Source organism: Esox lucius, chromosome 16 (genome assembly GCF_011004845.1).
Source record: "Esox lucius isolate fEsoLuc1 chromosome 16, fEsoLuc1.pri, whole genome shotgun sequence".
Lineage (NCBI taxonomy): Eukaryota > Metazoa > Chordata > Actinopteri > Esociformes > Esocidae > Esox > Esox lucius.
The window spans coordinates 3675000-3698060 of record NC_047584.1 but is presented as its reverse complement, the minus strand read 5'-3'; the positions used below and the strand labels follow the sequence as shown (position 1 = coordinate 3698060).

Sequence of the window (23061 nt, the reverse complement as noted above, 5' to 3'; positions counted from 1 at the left end):
TGTGCTGATTAAAGAAGCAGTAAAACTGGCCTACTTTAGACAAGTTGAGCATCTGGACCATCAGCAATTGTGGGTTCGATTATAGGCTCAAAATGGTCAGAAACAAAAAACTTCCATTCTGGTCCTGAGAAATGATGGCTATTCCATGTGAGTAACTGCGAAGAAACTGAAGAGCTCGTACAATGCTGGGTACTACTCCCTTCCCAGAACAGCGCAAACTGGCTTTAACCAAAAATGAAAGAGTGGGAGGCCCGATGCACAACTGAGCAAGAAGACAAATACATTAGAGTTTCTAGTTGGAGAAACAGACGCCTCACAGTTCCTCAACAGTGGCGACTGCTGGCCTTCTATGCTGGCCTTCTATGCATATCTCAGGCTGGTCAATAAAAGGTGTTTGGACCACAAAGAAGACATTTGTGAGATGCAGACCAAGTGAAAAAAATAACTATTTAGGGAAGAGGCTGGTATCTGGTATTCTGTCTATAATGGAGCGGGTAGCACAATAATCAAATCTCAACCCTATTGAGCTGTTGCGGGAGCAGCTTGACCGTATGCTACGTAAGAAGTGCCCATCAAGCCAATCCAACTTGTGGGAGGTGCTTCAGGAAGCATGGGGTGAAATCCCATCAGATAACCTCAACAAATTGACAACTAGAATGCCGAAGGTCTGCGAGGCTGTAATTGGAGGTTTCTTTGACAAAAGAAAAGTTTTGAAGCACACAAATATGGGCTGAAATACGTGCCACCAGAAACTGAATTTGAATTATTTATATTTGAATTTGAATTGCTAAACTTGAATAATTGCATTGAAGAACTGAATTTGAATCACATAATTTGAAATTGTATTGTTTAATTTGAATAATTGCATTGAAAAACTGAATCTGAATTTTATAATTTGAAATTGAATTTATTCGTTTGGATCCGAAGTCCAATAAAATGTGATCCTCACTGAAAATTAAACTCTCTATATATCTTCACATTCACTTCTCACAATTCAGATTCAGTTCTCAAATTCAATTTCAAGTTACTGAGACAGACATCCGGGTAGTTGGAGGATGAAGGAAGAGCAATCGAGCGCAGATCGATAGATAGCGTTCATTGGCGCATAGGACTCCTCTTGGGCAAATCAGCACATACGTTTTGGAGCATAGTACATGAAACAAGGAAGAAGCTCTTGCCTTGCCAGTGGCCGGCCTTGACCCAGAACGCCCAGACTGGTGGATTCGGCTGGGACAAATACGGTAATTACAATTTAACATATCTACGATCTTTTGTTTAACTGTCGTTAATGATATATCTGTTTTGTAGAAACAGGGGAAATTAAATTTCTCTCGACGTTGCAAACACAGTAGCTAATATCCCGGGTTTTTATGGTAGCCTACTAGCTCTGGTAACAACATCTTTGCCTGGTGTTTATTATTTCTAAACGTTTGCCTCTTCTTTCGGTGAAAATGTTGTTGCAAACGTAACTAGTGCTAGCCGCCGCCAAGTAGACTGGTCATGTCTTCAGCGTGATTGTTTAACTACTCCTTGTGATTGTCATTGACACCGTCAGGGTACTGCTTACTGAGAGGGAGGGAGAGTAGTAAGCGTGTCAGGTCGCTGTGTTTGGCAGGTGCTAGCATAATGTAAGGCCATAAACTTCAGGGCAATTACACCATAGCACTAGCCCTATTCATTTTACTTGAATGCATAGCTAATTCCGGTTGACTTGAACACAAAAATAGCACATTTACTCTTCGAAAGAAAGCTGGCTGTTCTCCGTATTTGCAGGGAAAGTAAAAAGGGATGGTTTTTAAAACTAGCAATCCAGTAGTGCTTTCATTATTTTGTTGTGAGCATTATCTAGCTAGCGCTACAGTAAGGGCTAGTAGCTAGAAAACCGTGCTTGCCACTATATAATAACATCATATTTTGTCAACTTAGTGTAAAAACAGTCATGTTTATATTAAATGTAATAGTGCATATGGTATTGTGGTCTATATAGTGCCTGTTGTATTAATAGCTAGCCATTTACTTGAATAACTTTTTGCAATACATTTTCTTTGGAATATGGAAAACATCCCACTTTGTAATTTTTTATTTGGTAATATTTAAGTTTCCATGTAGATTTCATTATCATTGTGAGTACTTATGTACCTCTGTGCTGGTAAAGGTAAACCAAATATTCAACATGATTGTTTGCTTTCTATCTCTGAAAAGGTGAACATCCAGAGGCGGGTGACACAGTAGGCTATCCAGGTCACCTGTCCCCCAGGACGTTTCTCCAGTGGCTCACAGGACAGGGCCACATTCCTGTCTTACCAGAAGAGAAACTTCAGTCTTTGTGCAGTTCAACCACACCTGTGACATCCTGTATGGTTCACATACAGTTTGCTACCCAACAGTCGCTGCATGTTGTAATACAATCCACCTACCTGTTAAGCATATGCAAACTTCTACTGAGTTCAAACAAGTGATGACAGAGGCCTTCCATCTAGGGCAGGCATTTCATCAGGTTTAAGTGAAATGTTTCAAATATGCATATACAGGGCTGGTCATAAAATTAGAATATTATCAAAAAGTTGATTTATTTCAGTAATTCCATTCAAAATGTGGAACTTGTATAATGTATACATTCATTCCACACAGACTTATATTTCAAGTGTTTATTCATTCAAAAAGTGAACATTGTATAATGTATACATTCATTCCACACAGACTGATATATTTCATATATTTCTTTTAATTTTGATGGTTATAACCGACAACTAATGAAAATCACAAATTCAGTATCTCAGAAAATTAGAATATTGTGAAAAGGTTCAATATTGAAGACACCTGGTGCCACACTCTAATCAGCTAATTAACTCAAAACACCTGCAAAGACCTTTAAATGGTCTCTCTGTGTAGTCTACATAACTAGACTATCATAGGGAAGACTGCTGACTTGACAGCTGTCCAAAAGATGACCATTGACACCTTGCACAAGGAGGGCAAGACACAAAAGTTCATTGCTAAAGAGGCTGGCTGTTCACAGAGCTGTGTCCAAGCACATTAATAGAGGCAAAGGGAAGGAAAAGATGTGGTAGAAAAAAGTGTACAAGCAATAGGGATAATCGCACCCTGGAGAGGATTGTGAAACAAAACCCATTCAAAAATGTGGGGGAGATTCACAAAGAGTGGAGTGCATCTTGAGTCAGTGCTTCAAGAACCACCACGCAAACATATGCAAGACATGGGTTTCTGCTGTCGCATTCCCTGCGTCAAGCCACTCTTGAACAAGACACAGCGTCAGAAGCGTCTCGCCTGGGAGAGGACTGGACTGCTGCTGAGTAGTCCAAAGTTATGTTCTCTGATTAAAGTAAATTTTGCATTTCCTTTGGAAATCAAGGTCCCAGAGTCTGGAAGAAGAGAGGAGAGGCACAGAATCCACGTTGCTTGAAGTCCAGTGTAAAATTTCCACAGTCAGTGATGGTTTGGGGTGCTATGTCATCTGCTGGTGTTGGTCCACTGTGTTTTCTGAGGTCCAAGGTCAACGCAGCCATCTACCAGGAGGTTTTAGAGCACTTCATGCTTCCTGCTGCTGAACAACTTTATGGAGATGCAGATTTCATTTTCCAACAGGACTTGGCATCTACACACAGTGCCAAAGCTACCAGTACCTGGTTTAAGGACTATGGTATCCCTGTTCTTAATTGGCCAGCAAACTCGCCTGACCTTAACCCTATAGAAAATCTATTGGGTATTGTGAAGAGGAAGATGTGATACGCCAGACCCAACAATGCAGAAGAGCTGAAGGCCACTATCAGAGCAACCTGGGCTCTCATAACACCTGAGCAGTGCCACAGACGGATCGACTCCATGCCACGCCGCATTGCTGCAGTAATTCAGGCAAAAGGAGCCCCAACTAAGTATTGAGTGCTGTACATGCTCATACTTTTCATGTTCATACTCTTATGTCTTAATTAATATTCTAATTTTCTGAGATACTGAATTTGTGATTTTCATTAGTTGTCGGTTATAATCATCAAAATTAAAAGAAATACATGAAATATATCAGTCTGTGTGGAATGAATGTATACATTATATAAGGTTCACTTTTTGAATGGAATTACTGGAAAAAATAACTTTTTGATGATATACTAATTTTATGACCAGCACCTGTACATTCAGACTCAAATAGTAATAGATAAGATATTTGTGCAGTCTTTTATTTCATTTTTTGTCAAATCCAGTTCGTATCTGTTAACCCAATTCACTGTTCATGGGTGTATTAAATGACCCAGTGTGCATGGCTAATTGATTTGATATTTTAGATCATAAATCATTGTTAGCCACATTGAATGTTACACCACAAAAAGCATTTCCATATGTGCATCGCACCATTACAATGTTTGTCAGAGAAGATGTCCTTCAATATGTTCTTTCCCACTTCCCTGTGGTTGTGTCAGCGAGACAGAAGTCCGATTTAAAAAATTTGGTGGACTAAAAGGTGCCTGGATACATGGGGTCCTAGACTGGACTTAAGCAATCATGAATTATTAAAAGCCTTTAATCCTCTGATTGGCACAGGCATGACTGTCAATGATGGTGAAATAGGTACAAGGCATGTGCGAGTGTGGTCAAATAAATATATTTTCCAAAACTATTTGAATGAGAAAGGGGATCAATGGCAAGGCGTAGAGTTCTCGGTCTTCAATGGACATTCCATTTCTGGCACGGTAACACCTGTGTTGGCAGAGTTATGAGAGAGCCCTGAGCTCTCCCAATCAAAATTCTCCATTTGGATTCCCTAAAACCAACAGAAGATAGCATTAATGAATTGTTAACATACATCATCTAGTAATGCAACCCATTTCATCAGCTGTAGCTATTCTTTTCGGATATCACTGACATACTATGTATTAGATGACATCATTTCATACATTAATAGTAGGATATTATTATTAATATTTATTGTGGGACTAATAATATTCCAAATAGGAGATGTGAGCTACAGAGAGGTAGCTGGTAACATAATCTAGAAGTGGTAAAGGTTGAAAGTAGTAGGTTTTCATTGCAAAGTAATGTAATTGCTTTATCATAAACAGATTCAATCATCACTGATTGCTATGGAGTTGATATCAAATGTGATGGAGGCGATGGATGAGGAACCACCAAAATTAAGGAATAGTAGCAAACCAATTATATTTGTTATGTGACTACAAGCCAACTAGTTATGAATGTAACAATATTGCCAGATAGGTTTCCTATACCATGTTAACAGTAAAAACTAATTTGTAACTGGTTGGATCATGCCCATAATCACTATAACGTTAAGTTTCACCTTGCTCAACTTTGTGCAGATCACAGCATAAGTTGGTCAAAAATGTATCTCCAAAAGAACAGCTGTGTTGTTTTAAGTCACAGGTGGGACTGGCAAGTTAGCTAGCACGATGCCTTCTATTTCTAGATCTTCTAAGTTAACCGGTACTTATCTGAGCTAACGACATGATCACAGTCACTAGATATAAAGAAATCATTGACTTTCACTCGGTGCTATTCACTGACAGTAAAACTTTTTTTTGAAAAAAATGTTATTGTACGCACTGCTGTTTGTAGACTAGCTCCAGCGCTCCTTGCTGCGTTGCTAAAATATGAGCTGAAACAATGCTATCGTGCTAGTCATAAATATAGAACAATGGTGCTAGCTAGTCGTCTAATGTAATTGTAAACATGATTTGTGTATGCTCGCGGACTAAACGAAACGTTTCTACAAAACAGCTATAACATTAACGACAATTAAACAAAAGATCGTAGATATGTTAAATTGTAATTACCGTATTTGTCCCAGCCGAATCCATGGTGGTCACACCAGTCTGGGCGTTCTGGGTCAAGGCCGGCCACTGGCAAAGCAAGAGCTTCTTCCTTGTTTCATGTACTATGCTCCAAAACGTATGTGCTGATTTGCCCAAGAGGAGTCCTATGCGCCAATGAACGCTATCTATCGATCTGCGCTCGATTGCTCTTCCTTCATCCTCCAACTACCCGGATGTCTGTCTCAGTAACTTGAAATTGAATTTGAGAACTGAATCTGAATTGTGAGAAGTGAATGTGAAGATATATAGAGTTTAATTTTCAGTGAGGATCACATTTTATTGGACTTCGGATCCAAACGAATAAATTCAATTTCAAATTATAAAATTCAGATTCAGTTTTTCAATGCAATTATTCAAATTAAACAATACAATTTCAAATTATGTGATTCAAATTCAGTTTTTCAATGCAATTATTCAAGTTTAGCAATTCAAATTCAAATATAAATAATTCAAATTCAGTTTCTGGTGGCACATATTTCAGCCCATACACAAATATTTACTAACTACTAACCTTGTCAATTACTATATTTTCTATTCATTGTGCTATATTTCCAATTCAAACTCAGTTCATGTATGTTTTCATGGAAAAAAAGACCCTTTGATATTCTTATTGGTTTTGAGGATTGCTTCCAAAGAATACCATCCCTATGTTATTATTAGCAAGAGAAGTTTCATTATTTAGCAATACTATTCATTTTTTGCTACAAACCATTCATGTTTGATGCTCAATACCTTTCAGCCATTGTTTTTTAAATACACTCACCTAAAGGATTATTAGGAACACCTGTTCAATTTCTCATTAATGCAATTATCTAATCAACCAATCACATGGCAGTTGCTTCAATGCATTTAGGGGTGTGGTCCTGGTCAAGACAATCTCCTGAACTCCAAACTGAATGTCAGAATGGGAAAGAAAGGTTATTTAAGCAATTTTGAGCGTGGCATGGTTGTTGGTGCCAGACAGGCCGGTCTGAGTATTTCACAATCTGCTCAGTTACTGGGATTTTCACGCACAACCATTTCTAGGGTTTACAAAGAATGGTGTGAAAAGGGAAAAACATCCAGTATGCGGCAGTCCTGTGGGAGAAAATGCCTTGTTGATGCTAGAGGTCAGAGGAGAATGGGCCGACTGATTCAAGCTGATAGAAGAGCAACTTTGACTGAAATAACCACTTGTTACAACCGAGGTATGCAGCAAAGCATTTGTGAAGCCACAACACGCACAACCTTGAGGCGGATGGGCTACAACAGCAGAAGACCCCACCGGGTACCACTCATCTCCACTACAAATAGGAAAAAGAGGCTACAATTTGCACAAGCTCACCAGAATTGGACATTCAGATGGTAGAGTCAGAATTTGGAGTAAACAGAATGAGAACATCGATCCATCATGCCTTGTTACCACTGTGCAGGCTGGTGGTGGTGGTGTAATGGTGTGGGGGATGTTTTCTTGGCACACTTTAGGCCCCTTAGTGCCAATTGGGCATCGTTTAAATGCCACGGCCTACCTGAGCATTGTTTCTAACCATGTCCATCCCTTTATGACCACCATGTACCCATCCTCTGATTGATAAAGGATAATGCACCATGCTTGAATCATTCCAAATTGGTTTCTTGAACATGACAATGAGTTCACTGTACTAAAATGGCCCCTACACTCACCAGATCTCAACCCAATAGAGCATCTTTGGGATGGGGTGGAACGGGAGCTTTGTGCCCTGGATGTGCATCCCAAAAATCTCCATGAACTGCAAGATGATATCCTATCAATATGGGCCAACATTTCTAAAGAATGCTTTCAGCACCTTATTGAATCAATGCCATGTATAATTAAGGCAGTTCTGAAGGCAAAATGGGGTCAAACACTGTTTTAGTATGGTGTTCCTAATAATCCTTTAGGTGAGGGTATATTATATCAGGTGTAATATATTTTTACCCCTGATATGAATACACACAGGAAAAGGTTTTCCTGAAGGGTTCTCTTGCACATATTTCCATACAAGATGCAGCAATCAAGCGATTAACCTCTTTGAGCACTGATCATGATTGCGTCATCTTGAAGCTGAAATACGTAACTTTCAAGAACAGGAATTATTTTCCCAAAATGTTCCCAAAACACTCGGCAGTTGCTGGTATGATTCCAGTTAACTCTTAAAACCTGACTTCATTCGACCAGGTGAGTTGACATGCCATTCTTTAATTATGTACTAAAACGTTGCAGTTTAATCCATTCTGTTTTAACATTATTTATTTACAACCCAATTTCCAAAAAAGTTCAGATACTGCATGAAATGCAAATAAAAACAGAATGCAATGATGTGCAAATCATTTATCCCTATATTTATTTGAAAATAGTACAAAAACAACATATCAAATGTTGAAACTGAGAAATGTTACTGTTTTTGGAAAAAATACATGCCCACTTTGAATTTAATGCTCGCTATACATTTAAAAAAAAATTGGAACAGGGGCATGTTTACCACTGTGTTGCATCACCTTTTCTTTCTACAATACTCTGTAAGCGTTTGGGAACTGAGGAGACCAATAGCTGTAATTTTGAAAGTGAAATGTTTTCCTATTCTTGCTTGATATAGGATTGCAGCTGCTCAAAAGTTTGGGGTCTCCTTTGTTGTATTTTTCGTTTCATAATGTGCAAAATGTTTTCAATAGGGGACAATAGGGAAATTTATTGAGTTGATATATTGATTCATTATACCATTGTATACAGTAGGAGAGGGTAAAATCACTAGATGAGTACTGGGTTGATAGTAAAGTACTGAGTCCATGTGTTTAGACAGCAGGAAAATGCAAGATGTGCTAATACATTTGTGTGGTGAAAGGTGATGTTTGTACAATAAAGACCAATACCAGTCTTAACAAGTTCTGACTTTAGATTTCTATCATATAGTCCAGAAGAGTTCACTATAAATTCTCCACTGTACAAAAAGACAATCCATATTCACATTAGAAGTAAATTTAGATAACAAATTGATAAAAGGATAATGTCGATTAAGGATTTTAAAAGAAACCTCTACCTTATTTGTGATCACGTACTTACGTGTGTTCGTCCAGGCACGTTGTCAATTTATTTTGTTATATATGGAAACCCATTTATAGACAGGAGCTGGGAAATATTTCCTGTTTAATATTCTTCTGATCAAATCTCTTATCGAAAATATCTAATCCATTAATTTCGATATTATTAAAATGCATGTTTATGCTCCTAATAACATTTTTAGCTCTCTCTTAATAATGTTGTAATTCCATCTGGTATGTAGGTTTAATTAAGTATTCATAGCTGCATAAATGGCCCAAATGTATAATAAATTTAGTGAATAGAAAAATATAAGAAGATTGTTTTCTGAGTCTTATTTCACGGTTGTTCCAAATGAAACTTTTGTGTGGTGAAAGGTTATGTTTGTACAATAAAGACCAATACATACAACAGCCTGCTTATGATAATTCGCTAATTTGACAGGAAGTCGATCCACAGCAAATGGGCATTGTAATTGAAAGTTAATCTAACCAAGTTTCTGAAAAATGTGGACATTCTGAGCTGATCTATCTTCTTAGAAAACAAATACTCATGCATATAGACAAGTGTAGACACCAGGTAAGTCTCTTTACTTTCACTTAACAAATACAGCTTTGTCTGGAGATGAACACAGTCTCACAAAATAGTCAGGCGCTATAGATAGTGTTGATAAAAAAGCTACACCAGCATCCAAAACTTTTCATTTGACTCTCATCTTCCTTTTCACTATTTCTCTTTCATTTTTGTCTGTCTGCCTGCAGGAATCCATGCGACAAACCTCTGTTGCTGCAGATCTTGCCATCCGAGGATGTGCATCTCCGCTTGCTCTCCCATGGGCTGATGTCACACTGGAATTCACATTTGTCTCCATGCCAACCAGCCCCACAGTAACAGTTGCCACAGTAACACTGGCCATGGCCTGGAAGCAGAAGAGGATGTAGCAGTCATACAGACCAAGAAACGGATTCACCTTTATACAGCTTAAACATATAACCATTGTTATACAAACCTATAACCATTGTTAAATCTTTGGGTGGCATTTTGGATAAAAAGCTCTGGCCTTCAGATTATTATTGATTGAATTGTAACACATTTAAAAAGTTTTAATTGTAACACACATTTAAACTATTATTAGTGAGCAACTGTTTATAAATGCCTTCTAAATTATTACCACTAATTAGACTATTAAGTTTTACTGAATTTACTGAAGGTCTTACTATACATTTTGGTAACCCTTCAAATTACAGCCCGTTACTTACAGTAGTTCCCACGTAACTACTTAGTAACAAGAATGTAAGTACGTGTTAAGAATGGGTAGTTATGTAGGAACAATGTAGGTGTTACGTATACTACTTACATGAACGAAGAATGATACTACTCCAAAACTACTTAGTAAACAGACAGGTGATAAAAAAGCTATTTTGAAAGGATATAATTCTCATTCTTATTCGTGCTTACCATTTAAATGTGACTTTACTAATTATTTCATTGCAAGTTTGCTCGCAGAATTGAGAATTTAAGAGAAAAGAAAGATGATGCGCATTTCTCCGTTTTGCACAACATTTCCCCTCCAACATATGCTTTGGGCAATTGGTTTGCCAAACCAAAGGTCGCGTTGACATCAATCACAAATCTATGAATTGATTATAGATGCGTGTTATGAATCAAGCCAAAGAAAGCACTCATCTGTTGGGTGTCCTACAGCCCCCAATGCTTATCCTCATAATAGGTGCCCACATTAACGTTTCTTTCTCCAATATGATGAATCGAAAGCGCTCCAATGTAGGCTATTATTTCGTTGTGTTGAAAGCGAAAGGCTGACGAATGAAATGAATTAGCTTAACAAATACGAGTTTGTCAGATTTTACTGTTGTTGAGGAAATTAAACTCTAACATTGGAAGGCATACATACAGGTGCTGGTCATAACATTTTAATATCATCAAAAAGTTGATTTATTTCAGTAATTCCATTCAAAAAGTGAAATGTATATAATTTATACATTCATTCCAAACAGACTGATATATTTCAAGTGTTTATTTCTTTTAATTTTGATGATTATAACTGACAACTAATGAAAACCCCAAATTCAGTATAAATTTGAATATTGTGAAAAGGTTCAATATTGAAGACACCTGGTGCCACACTCTAATCAGCTAATTAACCCAAAATACCTGCAAAGGCCTTTAAATGGTCTCTCAGTCTAGTTCTGTAGGCAATACAATCATGGGGAAGACTGCTGACTTGACAGCTGTCCAAAAGATGACCATTGACACCTTGCACAAAGTGGGCAAGACACAAAAGGTCATAGCTAAAGAGGCTGGCTGTTCACAGAGCTCTGTGTCCCAGCACATTAATAGAGAGGCGAAGGGAAGGAAAAGATGTGGTAGAAAAATGTGTACAAGCAATAGGGATATCCGCACCCTGGAAAGGATTGTGAAACAAAACCCATTCAAAAATGTGGGGGAGATTAACAAAGAGTGGACTGCAGCTGGAGTCAGTGCTTCAAGAACCACCACGCACAGACGTATGCAAGACATGGGTTTCAGCTGTCGCATTCCTTGTGTCAAGCCACTCTTGAACAAGACACAGCGTCAGAATCGTCTAGCCTGGGCTAAAGACAAAAAGTCTGGACTGCTGCTTAGTGGTCCAAAGTTATGTTCTCTGATGAAAGTACATTTTGCATTTCCTTTGGAAATCAAGGTCCCAGAGTCTGGAGGAAGAGAGGATAATCCACGTTGCTTGAGGTCCAGTGTAAAGTTTCCACAGTCAGTGGTTTGGGGTGCCATGTCATCTGCTGGTGTTGGTCCACTGTGTTTTCTGAGGTCCAAGGCCAACACAGCCTTCTACCAGGAAGTTTTGCTGCTGACCAACTTTATGGAGCTGCAGATTTCATTTTCCAACAGGACTTGGCAACTGCACACAGTGCCAAAGCAACCAGTACCTGGTTTAAGGACCATGGTATCCCTGTTCTTAATTGGCCAGCAACCTCGCCTGACCTTAACCCTATAGAAAATCTATGGGGCATTGTGAAGAGGAAGATGCGATACGCCAGACCCAACAATGCAGAAGAGCTGAAGGCCACTATCACAGCAACCTGGGCTCTCATAACACTTGAGCAGTGCCACAGACTGATCGACTCCATGCCACGCCGTATTGCTGCAGTAATTCAGGCAAAAGGAGCCCCAACTAAGTATTGAGTGCTGTACATGCTCATACTTTTCATGTTTATACTTTTCAGTTGGCCAACATTTCTAAAAATCTTTTTTTTGCATCGGTCTTAAGTAATATTAAAATTTTCAGAGATACTGAATTTGGGATTTTCATTAGTTGTCAATTATAATCATCACAAGTAAAATAAATAACATTTGAAATATATCAGTCTGTGTGTAATGAATGAATATAATATACAAGTTTCACTTTCTGAATAGAATTACTGACATGAATCAACTTTTTGATGATATTCTAATTATATGACTAGCATCTGTAAATATATATATATAAAAAAGTATATATATATATATATATATATATATATATATATATATATATATATACCATACCATACCATACCATCTTCTTCCGCTTATCCGGGGCCGGGAAGGCGTTCCGGAGGCATCCGAAACAGATGCCCAAGCCACCTCAGCTGACCCCTCTCGATGTGGAGGAGCAGCGGCTCTACTCTGAGCTCCTCCCGGGTGACCAAGCTTCTCACCCTATCTCTAAGGGATCGCCCAGCCACCCTGCGGAGAAATTTCGGCCGCCTGTATCCGGGATCTTGTCCTTTCGGTCATGACCCAAAGCTCATGACCATAGGTGAGAGTAGGAACGTAGATTGACCGGTAAATCGAGAGCTTCGCCTTGCGGCTCAGCTCTTTCTTCACCACGACAGACCGATACATCAACCGCATTACTGCAGAAGCTGCACCGATCCGTCTGTCAATCTCCCGTTCCTTCCTTCCCTCACTCGTGAACAGGACCCCTAGATACTTAAACTCCTCCACTTGAGGCAGGCACTCTCCACCAACCTGAAGTGGGCAAGCCACCCTTTTCCGACTGAGGACCATGGCCTCGGATTTGGAGGTACTGATTTTCATCCCCACCGCTTCACACTCGGCTGCAAACCGTCCAAGTGCATGCTGAAGGTCCTGGCTTGAAGGGGCCAACACGACAACATCATCCGCAAAGAGCAGAGACGAAATCGTGTGGTCCCCAAACCTGACACCCTCCGGCCCCTGGCTGCGCCTAGAAATTCTGTCCATAAAAATTACGAACAAGCTCTGCCGGAGGTGGGAGTTAAAGATCTCTCTGACAGGAGACTCTGCCAGTCTAGGGTGTCCTGGTGCCACGTGCACTGATGGACACCCTTATGCTTGAACATGGTGTTCGTTATGGACAAACAGTGACTAGCACAGAAGTCCAAGAACTGAACACCGCTCTGGTTCAGATCAGGGGGGCCGTTCCTCCCAATCACGCCCCTCCAGGTGTCACTGTCGTTGCCCACGTGGGCGTTGAAGTCCCCCAGTAGAACGATAGAGTCCCCAGTCGGAGCACTTTCCAGCACCCCTCCCAGAGACTCCAAGAAGGTGGGTACTCTGCACTGCCGTTCGGCCCGTAGGCACAAACAACAGTGAGAGACCTATCCCCAACCCGTAGGCGCAGGGAAACGACCCTCTCGTTCACCGGGGTAAACTCCAACACATGGCGGCAGAGCTGGGGAGCTATAAGCAAACCCACACCAGCCTGCCGCCTCTCACCATGGGCAACTCCAGAGTGGTGAAGAGTCCATCCTCTCTCAAGGAGTGTGGTTCAAGAGCCCAAGCCGTGCGTAGAGGTGATCCCCACTACCTCTAGTCGGAACCTCTCAACCTCACGCACGATCTCAGGCTCCTTCCCCGCCAGCGAGGTGACGTTCCACGTCCCTAGAGCTAGTTTCCGTGTCCAGGGATCGGGTTGTCTAGGCCCCCGCCTTCGACTGCCGCCCGATCCTCTCTGCACCGGCCCCTTATGGTCCCTCCTGTGGGTGGTGAGCCCACGGGAGGGCGGCCCCATGTCGCTCGTTCGGGCTGGGCCCGGCCGGGCCCCATGGGGAAAGGCCCGGCCACCAGGCGCTCGGGAACGAGCCCCAACCCCGGGCCTGGCTCCAGGGTGGGGCACCGGCTGCGCCATGCCGGGCGACGTCACAGGACACAAATTATTTTTCATCATTAAGGGGTTTTTGAACCGCTCTTAGTCTGACCCGTCGCCTAGGACCTGTTTGCCTTGGGAGACCCTACCAGGGGCATATAGCCCCAGACAACATAGCTCCTAGGGTCACTCAGGTACTCAAACCCCTCCACCACGTTAAGGTGGCAGTTCAAGGAGGGGATATATATATATACTTTTTTTAATATATATATATATATTTTTATTGTAAGCAATTTGTAAGTTCATCTGTATATCCAAAATGTTGTTTGTTTGTGTGCTGTTCATGTATGCCATTTGAAAATCGGTGTAACCACAGCCTCTATCCAGCATGGTATGGATGGGGAGTCACTGACAATAACAACAATCAAAAGGTTTATTTCTCTTATGCACAGTAGATGTTTAGCCAAATAATAAAATGTCGTCACGCATATATTTTGTGTTGTAGAAAGAAATGCCCCAACCAGCCAAATGAACTGTGTAATAAGACAGTAAAAAAATGTTCAGTTCTGTAGACATACTTATCTTACCCTGTTTAAGTTTCAGGATGACTAACGTATTGATGCAGAGAAACTCCATTCCACTTGTAGTGAATGTTTCAACTAAACTTTTCTTTTATGTATACTGTAGCCGTTTGGAATTTTTTAACTGCCTAGTAACCCATAAAACGGCAGAATGCCACCATACATGTTACATTTTAAACACATATGATTACATTTGTTCAATAGCTCAGGCAGTCAAAACAAACAAGGTGCAAAATTAAATACCTTTTTCGCCAGTACAAATGAATGTATATTGGAATCATGTACTATTCAAAAATATTTTCATGGATGAATGTTAGAAAACATTCAGGTACATTTTGACAACCCGAGTCACTAGCTAGCGTCTTAGCAAGCTTCAGTAGCATGCTTGCTAGCGTACTTTTATTTGTAAAACATTTTGTGAAAAATTGGAATGCTGGGTATAACATGAATTGGTTGTTTTAACAACAATTTGGGTATATAATTACAATACAATAAATTCGCTACCCAACTTTGCAAATAAACAACGCCGTCAGGCGTACCATATACAAATCTGTAGTCTTTCTATAGCGTCACACAAGGTTAAAGTTGCATACCGCCACTTACTGTATGCATTGGGCACAACGTTTTTAAAGAAATATCATACATCCTAATTTTTATTCATATAAAAAATATGATTATTATCATTAAAATAACAGGTGATAGAGTTTGGATTTGGGGCATTTCTATAAAAAGAAATCAGAGACAAATCGTGCTACATGCATACAGTAGGATGCAGTATGCACCTCTAACCATAGAAAGAAAAAGACTGCACTATGGACTGCAGGCCTGACGGCATTGTTCATTTGCAAAGGTAAAGAGCCAATACTTTTCTGAAATGTAATTAGGAACCCAAATTTTAGTTAGAGCAAGCAATTCATGTTAAACCGAGCTTTCGTCAAAATGGGCTAGAAAGCACTCTAGGAAGCACGCTACTGAAGTTAGCAAGGATGCTAGCTCATGACTAGGGCTATCCAAATGTTGCAAAAACAATATTCCAAGATTAGTCCATGAAAATATTTTTTCAAAACCATATTGCCAAAAGGCTTTGCAAGATCACTTTGGGTTGTAATATCGCTGTTTAGTATATTTCACAAGGTGTTCATGTGTCCTTTTATTAAATAGTTTGCTTGTTGCCCAACATTTAATCCCAAAGAAAATGAGTGAATAAAAGTTCTGGCCAAACACACACACCAAAAATATAATATCAGATTTTGCAAAGATTCCTCTAAATACCCATTCAAGGCAATTAACGTGCAGTTAATTTCTATTTTACAAGGAACACACCATTTCTGTTTGAATACTGAGGAAGATTCAGACTTGGAATATTTGTTTGACCTTACCATTGTTGAAGAATTGATTCTTGTGAACTGCTAATTAAGCCATTTAATATTTGAGTAAGTTGTATTTATCCTGGGCTACACAACTGATATGTATCGCCGGTGTAGAATCTGAGCATTAACAATTACAATATGAATGTACGTTTCATTGGAAGTGAATGTGCCTAGATAATGAGAACAACAGAAACACCTCTGTTTAGATTATCTCTCAGTAGGTAGCGCTCTAATGACAGGAATGTTTACGATGGCCATATGGCATGGGGGTTGACTCCTAAAAAGTTAGAAACGCCCTTAATGTATAGGCTAGCTGGTAACCAACATTACAGTGAGAAGAGATTGACTGAGATGAGATTGAGGTTGTGTAAGGAAGACCAGGTCCGTAACCTCATGAACAAGACTTTCTAATGCTGCAATAAATAATATACTTTCTCTCTCCCTTGACAAACGGGTATGCTAATTATTACAACCACTATACAAAACGGCCGATTGCCAACACCGGGGACACTGCAGGACTGGAGATGAAATACATGCTATAGATTAGGTACATTATGCACAGTAGATGTTTAACAAAATGAAGAAAATGTCCTCACGCATATATTTTCTGCTAAATAAATAAGGGAATATGTAATTATCACAGTATAACACCATGTAAATTAAACTTCAGGGATAGCAATCTGTCTAGTTAGGGAGCATAAGTGATTGTGAAACAATGTCACCTGTTTTGGTGCAAATGATAACGACAACAGGTGCACTGGAGTGGCAACAGCAGGACAACCCCCAAAAAGGAAATGGGTTTTGCAGGTGGTGGCCACAGACAATAACTCTCTCCTTATCCTTCCTGACAGATTCTTCTCTAGTTCTGTGTTTTGCTAGTGTCCTTGTCACTTATGGTAGTATGAGATGGTACCTGCAGGAAAGCACATCGTACGTGCCTTAGCAAAAAGGTTTGCTGTGTTTCCTAGTGCAGTCTCAAGAGAATGGAAGAGATACCATTGATTTTATTAAGGCCGGGTGTCTCTGTAAAGCACTTTGTGACAACTGCTGTTGTAAAAAGGGCTTTATAAATATATTTCATTTATTTATTTATTTATTTCCATCTTAGGTTTATTTTATTTTGAACATACCCTCTCATTCTAAATTGTCATTAATGAATTTTTTTGAGGTGTTACGTTTTAACTATTTTGAATCAGACTCTACTTCATTTGACTACACCAAAACATAATTGCTGAGTTGGTGTAACTACACTGTAACTACATGTGAACAGACACCCCATCAAATTACAGCCCTCTTTCCTTGTAACTACAGTGTATTTACGTGGGAACAGACACCGCTTCAAATGTAACTACGTGGGAACGGACACCGCTTCAAATTACAGCCCTCTTTCCTTGTAACTACACTGTAACTACGTGGGAACAGACACAGCTTCAAATTACAGCATTCTTTCCTAGTACTGTTCACTGTAAGTGTTGTTGGTATCATATAAGAACTAGTTAAAGATGATGGACTTACAAGGAATGTACATGAAGTAAGGGTGAAGTTCACAAGGTATAGGAAAGAATAAGATACAACAGGCATCAAGGTATGTTATGGAGTATTAACTGAAAACAAATGATAATTTACCACATTTATTTTCTTTTTATCAAGTGTTATTAGGAAATAGACTAGTTTTAATGTGTATTTCCACCACAAGCTAATTCTTATTTGTACCTACATTTGGAACAACACAACATTTAGGAGATTTGCGAGGTGCAAATGAGCCTCTGGTTATCCACTTTTAAGTATGCCTTCTAATGTTAGAGTTTAATTGTCCTCAACAACAGTAAAATCTGACAAACTCGTATTTGTTAAGCCTATCCGTTTCATTAGTCAGCTTCTTGCTTTCAATGCGATTAAATAATAGCGTACATTGGAGAGCTTTCGATCCGGCATATTAGACAAAAAATAATGTGGGCGCCTATTATGAGGCGAAGCATTTTGGGGCTGTAGGACACCCAACAGATAAGTGCTTTCTGTGGCTTGATTCGTAACACGCATCTATAATCAATTCATACATTTGTGATTGATTCCAACGCGGCTTTTGGTTTGGCAAAAACCGATTGCCCAAAGCTTGTTGGCGGTAAAATGTTGCGCAAATCGGAGAAATGCGCATCATATTTCTTCTCTCTTAAATCCTTAATTCTGCGAGCGAACTTGCAATAAAATAATTAAAGTCACATTTAAATGGTAAATTCATAAACACGAATTGGAATGAGAATTATATCCTTTCAAAATTGCTTTTTTATCACCTGTCATATCGTTCTTCGTTCATAAGTACACGTAACACCTACATTGTTCCTACATAACTACCCATTCTTACCACTTACTTACATTCTTGTTACTACGTAGTTACGTGGGAACTACCCTGTAAGTAACGGGCGGTAATTTGAAGGGTTACCTAAACTTTTACAGAATTTACACTGTCAGGGTAGATTTTTCCATTCATATTATTGGACAAGGTACTTCTACAGCCATAAAGAAAGGACAGTAGTCCCTTTTTATTTTCTGGTGATTATGTTCACCTTCAACAAGTTATTACAGGACCTATATGCATTCTAAATGTCATCCTATTCCCTAGTAGTGCACTACATTCGACTAGAGTCCGAAGCACGCTAGTCAAAAGCACACTACAGAATAATTGAAAGTGCCATGTGAGAAGCAGTCAGTTACTGTCTGCATTTTGAATCCCCTGAAACAACCAAATGACTCTTACAAAAGACTCAATGGAGAGGCTATTCTATTTTTTTAATTCCAAATTAAATTAGTGAATATTTAAGTTAGAAATTCAAGAATTGCAAAGGTTAAGAGATGGTTGGGTTAGGATTAGATGAAATGAAATGATCCTCCAGTTAACCCTCTAATAAATAAAACTTTGCAAACTTTATTTCAGAGGAACTCACAAACGGGTTCTCAAAAGCACTAATAAGTCGAAAGCCAACAGTCATGAATTCAAAAAAATGTGTCCGGAATAACACTTTCAGAGAGATGGTATAGCACAGTTCATAGGACATGGACTCTGCAATGGCTGGGTCTGCAAATTCCAGAGTCCAACCATAAATATAATGTTTCCATGCATGACTCTAAGTTGCTATGAATAAAAGCATTCACTAAAGGATATTATATTATACATACATAACAGTATCAGCACCCAAAAAATCCCTAAATCCTGCATTATGGGATCTAGGTTTGAACCAGGCAAGCAATTTCTGTTTCAATGAGATTCAAAACCAGGTAAAAAAAAAAAAAGATTATTATTTGAAAAAGAACAGAGGAAATCATGTCATGTTTGGATGTTAGTGGATGTATTTTTTAGGCTTAGAGCTACTCAAGAACAAACACACAGGCTTAAGGGCGTACCTCCACACACCTCTCCAGTGTCCTCGTCCAGACACTCGCTGTCGTCACACTCACAGAACTGTCCTGTTATCAGACCTCTCCCATCAGGGTTGTGACACATGCAGCTGCCACACTGACAAGAGCCTGTCAGAAACAAAAAACATCAACATGTGAGTGTGTGTCTCATCTCTGTTACTCTCTCTCTGTCTCGACTTGATTCACATTAGGGGTTGAGGACACAGCTGGTATGCATATGTGGTTTGGGAGGGGTTCAGTGTGTCCAAATGTGATGGGAGCGGGGCCTCAGCATGTGTATTGTGGTGTGTGTGTGTGTGCGTGTGTGTGCGTCCATCTGCTTTTGGGCAGGGTGACTGCATGCTGTGAGTGACTTGAATTTACACGTGATGATTGATCACAAACCAGACACACCCACACACAGGGCCACGGCAAGGCCGTTTGCATTATCCACAGGTGGGTAGAGTGACGGCAGTACAAATAAGCTTGTGCATGCATGTGTGTTTGTGTGCATGTGCAGAGTATGAATTATACAATGACAATTGGGGGGAGGACAACTTTTTCCAGGGCGTAAAGGGAACCCAGTACATCGCAGGCATGTGCTTCAGTACAGTACATTAACTTGCACATTTAATGTAATGTCTGCAGTCTGTAGATGATGATGAACCATTACACCAGCTCAGGGGTGACTAACAAAGTATTCTAGAGCAGAACTGGCAACAAGTCAGACCCATACACACATAACAACAGCAGACCATAATTTCCGCTCAAACACAGACTCACAAAAAAACTGAACCAAAGACACTATCAACAGGCCAAAAAGGTAGGTAGATGTGTTACTACTATACAGCATCTAGGCCTGTGCCTGACTAACATTGATGGCATAGACCACCCGATAATCTACATTTTGTAGCTGCTTCCTTACTTAGACTATTAGACTATTTTCAAGGAAAAACATTTTTTGGGTGGTCAATATCTTTAAGCAATAGCTAGGCTCATGTCTCAGTCTTCAAAGTAGCCTAATGCAAAAGATTCTATCAAATCAGTATTACTTTAAAAGTTGACCACAGAGGTTTGGGTTGACTCCTTGGCTGAAATGCCAAGCCATAGGCACACAGAGAGTCAGAAAACATGCAAATGAGCGTAAATCTCTGACAGATTTGACCGATATAACGTCCGTTTTTAACGACCATCACCAAAGGGCAAAACTCAGGAAGACGTTAGCAATTGTCTATTGTTACATTTCCATGCAGTATAAGCCAGAATAAATGACTTTTAAAAATGCTATCTTAACCAAGGGACTCCCTTGAAGGAGGAGATCATCACAACATACACTCACCTAAAGGATTATTAGGAACACCATACTAATACTGTAAGCGTATATTTGTAAGCGTTTATAATTGCAACACAATTCAAATCAACGCTTTCAAATAAAATAACTTGTACTTACTATGTAAACGACCTATTCTGCGCTGCAACAACGGGTGTCTTCTGTGTGTTTTGTTTACCTGAATATACCATGCATTAATTAATCAGGTACCCTGCTGCCTCAGCACACATGATGCGATTCTGAAAGTAATATTTGGATTTGTATGGCCTGCTACATGGGATACTGATTAGATTCCTTCCCGAAACACACTGCCAAAAAAAAACATGCACTGCATTCCTGAAACTGGCGCAATCTGTGCAGCAATATACACTCACCTAAAGGATTATTAGGAACACCATACTAATACTGTGTTTGACCCCCTTTCGCCTTCAGAACTGCCTTAATTCTACGTGGCATTGATTCAACAAGGTGCTGAAAGCTCCCGTTCCACCACATCACAAAGATGCTCTATTGGGTTGAGATCTGGTGACTGTGGGGGCCATTTCAGTACAGTGAACTCATTGTCATGTTCAAGAAACCAATTTGAAATGATTCGAGCTTTGTGACATGGTGCATTATCCTGCTGGAAGTAGCCATCATAGGATGGGTACATGGTGGTCATAAAGGGATGGACATGGTCAGAAACAATGCTCAGGTAGGCCGTGGCATTTAAACAATGCCCAATTGACACTAAGGGGCCTAAAGTGTGCTAAGAAAACATCCCCCACACCATTACACCACCACCACCAGCCTGCACATTGGTAACAATGCATGATGGATCCATGTTCTCATTCTGTTTACGCCAAATTCTGACTCTACCATCTGAATGTCTCAACAGAAATCGAGACTCATCAGACCAGGCAACATTCTTCCAGTCTTCAACTGTCCAATTCTGGTGAGCTTGTGCAAATTGTAGCCTCTTTTTCCTATTTGTAGTGGAGATGAGTGGTACCCGGTGGGGTCTTCTGCTGTTGTAGCCCATCCGCCACAAGGTTGTGCGTGTTGTGGCTTCACAAATGCTTTGCTGCATACCTCGGTTGTAACGAGTGGTTATTTCAGTCAAAGTTGCTCTTCTATCAGCTTGAATCAGTCGGCCCATTCTCCTCTGACCTCTAGCATCAACAAGGCATTTTCGCCCACAGGACTGCCGCATTCTGGATGTTTTTCCCTTTTCAGACCATTCTTTGTAAACCCTAGAAATGGTTGTGCGTTAAAATCACAGTAACTGAGCAGATTGTGAAATACTCAGACCGGCCCGTCTGGCACCAACAACCATGCCATGCTCAAAATTGCTTAAATCACCTCTCTTTCCCATTCTGACATTCAGTTTGAAGTTCAGGAGATTGTCTTGACCAGGACCACACCCATAAATGCATTGAAGCAACTGCCATGTGATTGGTTGATTAGATAATTGCATTAATGAGAAATTGAACAGGTGTTCCTAATAATCCTTTAGGTGAGTGTATATTACCTGTTAGGTCCGGCCTGGGGGCCTCTAGGGCATCTCTGTGCATCTGGTCGGCCACAGTCAGGGCCTGACCGCAGAGGTGCCTCTAGGCATCTGTGTGCTGCAGTTTTGGTTGTCCCCAATTAGAGGCAGCTGCACTCTAATTGGGGACCCTATTTAAGTTGCTCGGTTTTTCCTGAGTTTGTGGATCATTGTTTGTGCCAGGAGTGGCCTTTTGGGATGGCCTAAGTCTTTATTAAGGGGGTCAAACCCCCACACCCTCTACTACCCTCCCCTTTAATACTAATGTATATTTTCATATATTTTTAGAGCTAACTTTTGCCTTAATTTATTTCAACATTTTGAAAACACAAGGAATTAAATGCATTATATATAGTCTTTAAAGTTTCATTATTGTATGTGGGCTAGTAAGTTAATGGTAACTTGCATAATTGTTTCATTTCCCTGAAATTGTTCTATTGTGCAGACAACAACTATACATAATGGTATAGTACACACTTGAAACAGTACAGGAAACAGTACCATGTATCAGCAGAGTCTACCACCTATGTCAAAGTCTTTTGCATGATGCTGAGAGAAATGAACTCTATGGTTTCAATAAAAAAATGTTTTAACCTTTATCTTCTTTACCATCTCAGCAGTGTGTTTTTAATGACAGCATACAATACTGTATACTCAAAAAACTATAGTGAACTTAATTAATTTAATAATGTATTTTATAATTATATTTGCCGGACCGCATAAGTGGAGCCGGCTAAGAAGAGTGAGTGAGCGACTGACTGACTGACTGATTGACTACCCACCCCTTGTTAAATAGCATAGTGCTTAGAGAAGCAGAACTATAGGTCCCAAGTTCGTATCTCCTCGCAGGTGATGCATAG

At 39.9% G+C, this 23061-nt stretch overlaps 1 protein-coding gene across 1 annotated transcript in view; it reads right to left on the bottom strand.

Moving 5' to 3' along the window:
- itgbl1 (integrin, beta-like 1) overlaps nucleotides 1-23061 on the bottom strand; it is a 109128-nt gene that overhangs the window by 51417 nt on the left and 34650 nt on the right. The window contains exons 4-5 of the mRNA XM_013131192.4: nucleotides 19350-19472; nucleotides 9653-9793 (exon numbers count right to left, since the gene is read on the bottom strand). Coding sequence (XP_012986646.2) covers nucleotides 9653-9793; nucleotides 19350-19472 — 264 coding nt within the window. The remainder of the gene's footprint in view (nucleotides 1-9652; nucleotides 9794-19349; nucleotides 19473-23061) is intronic.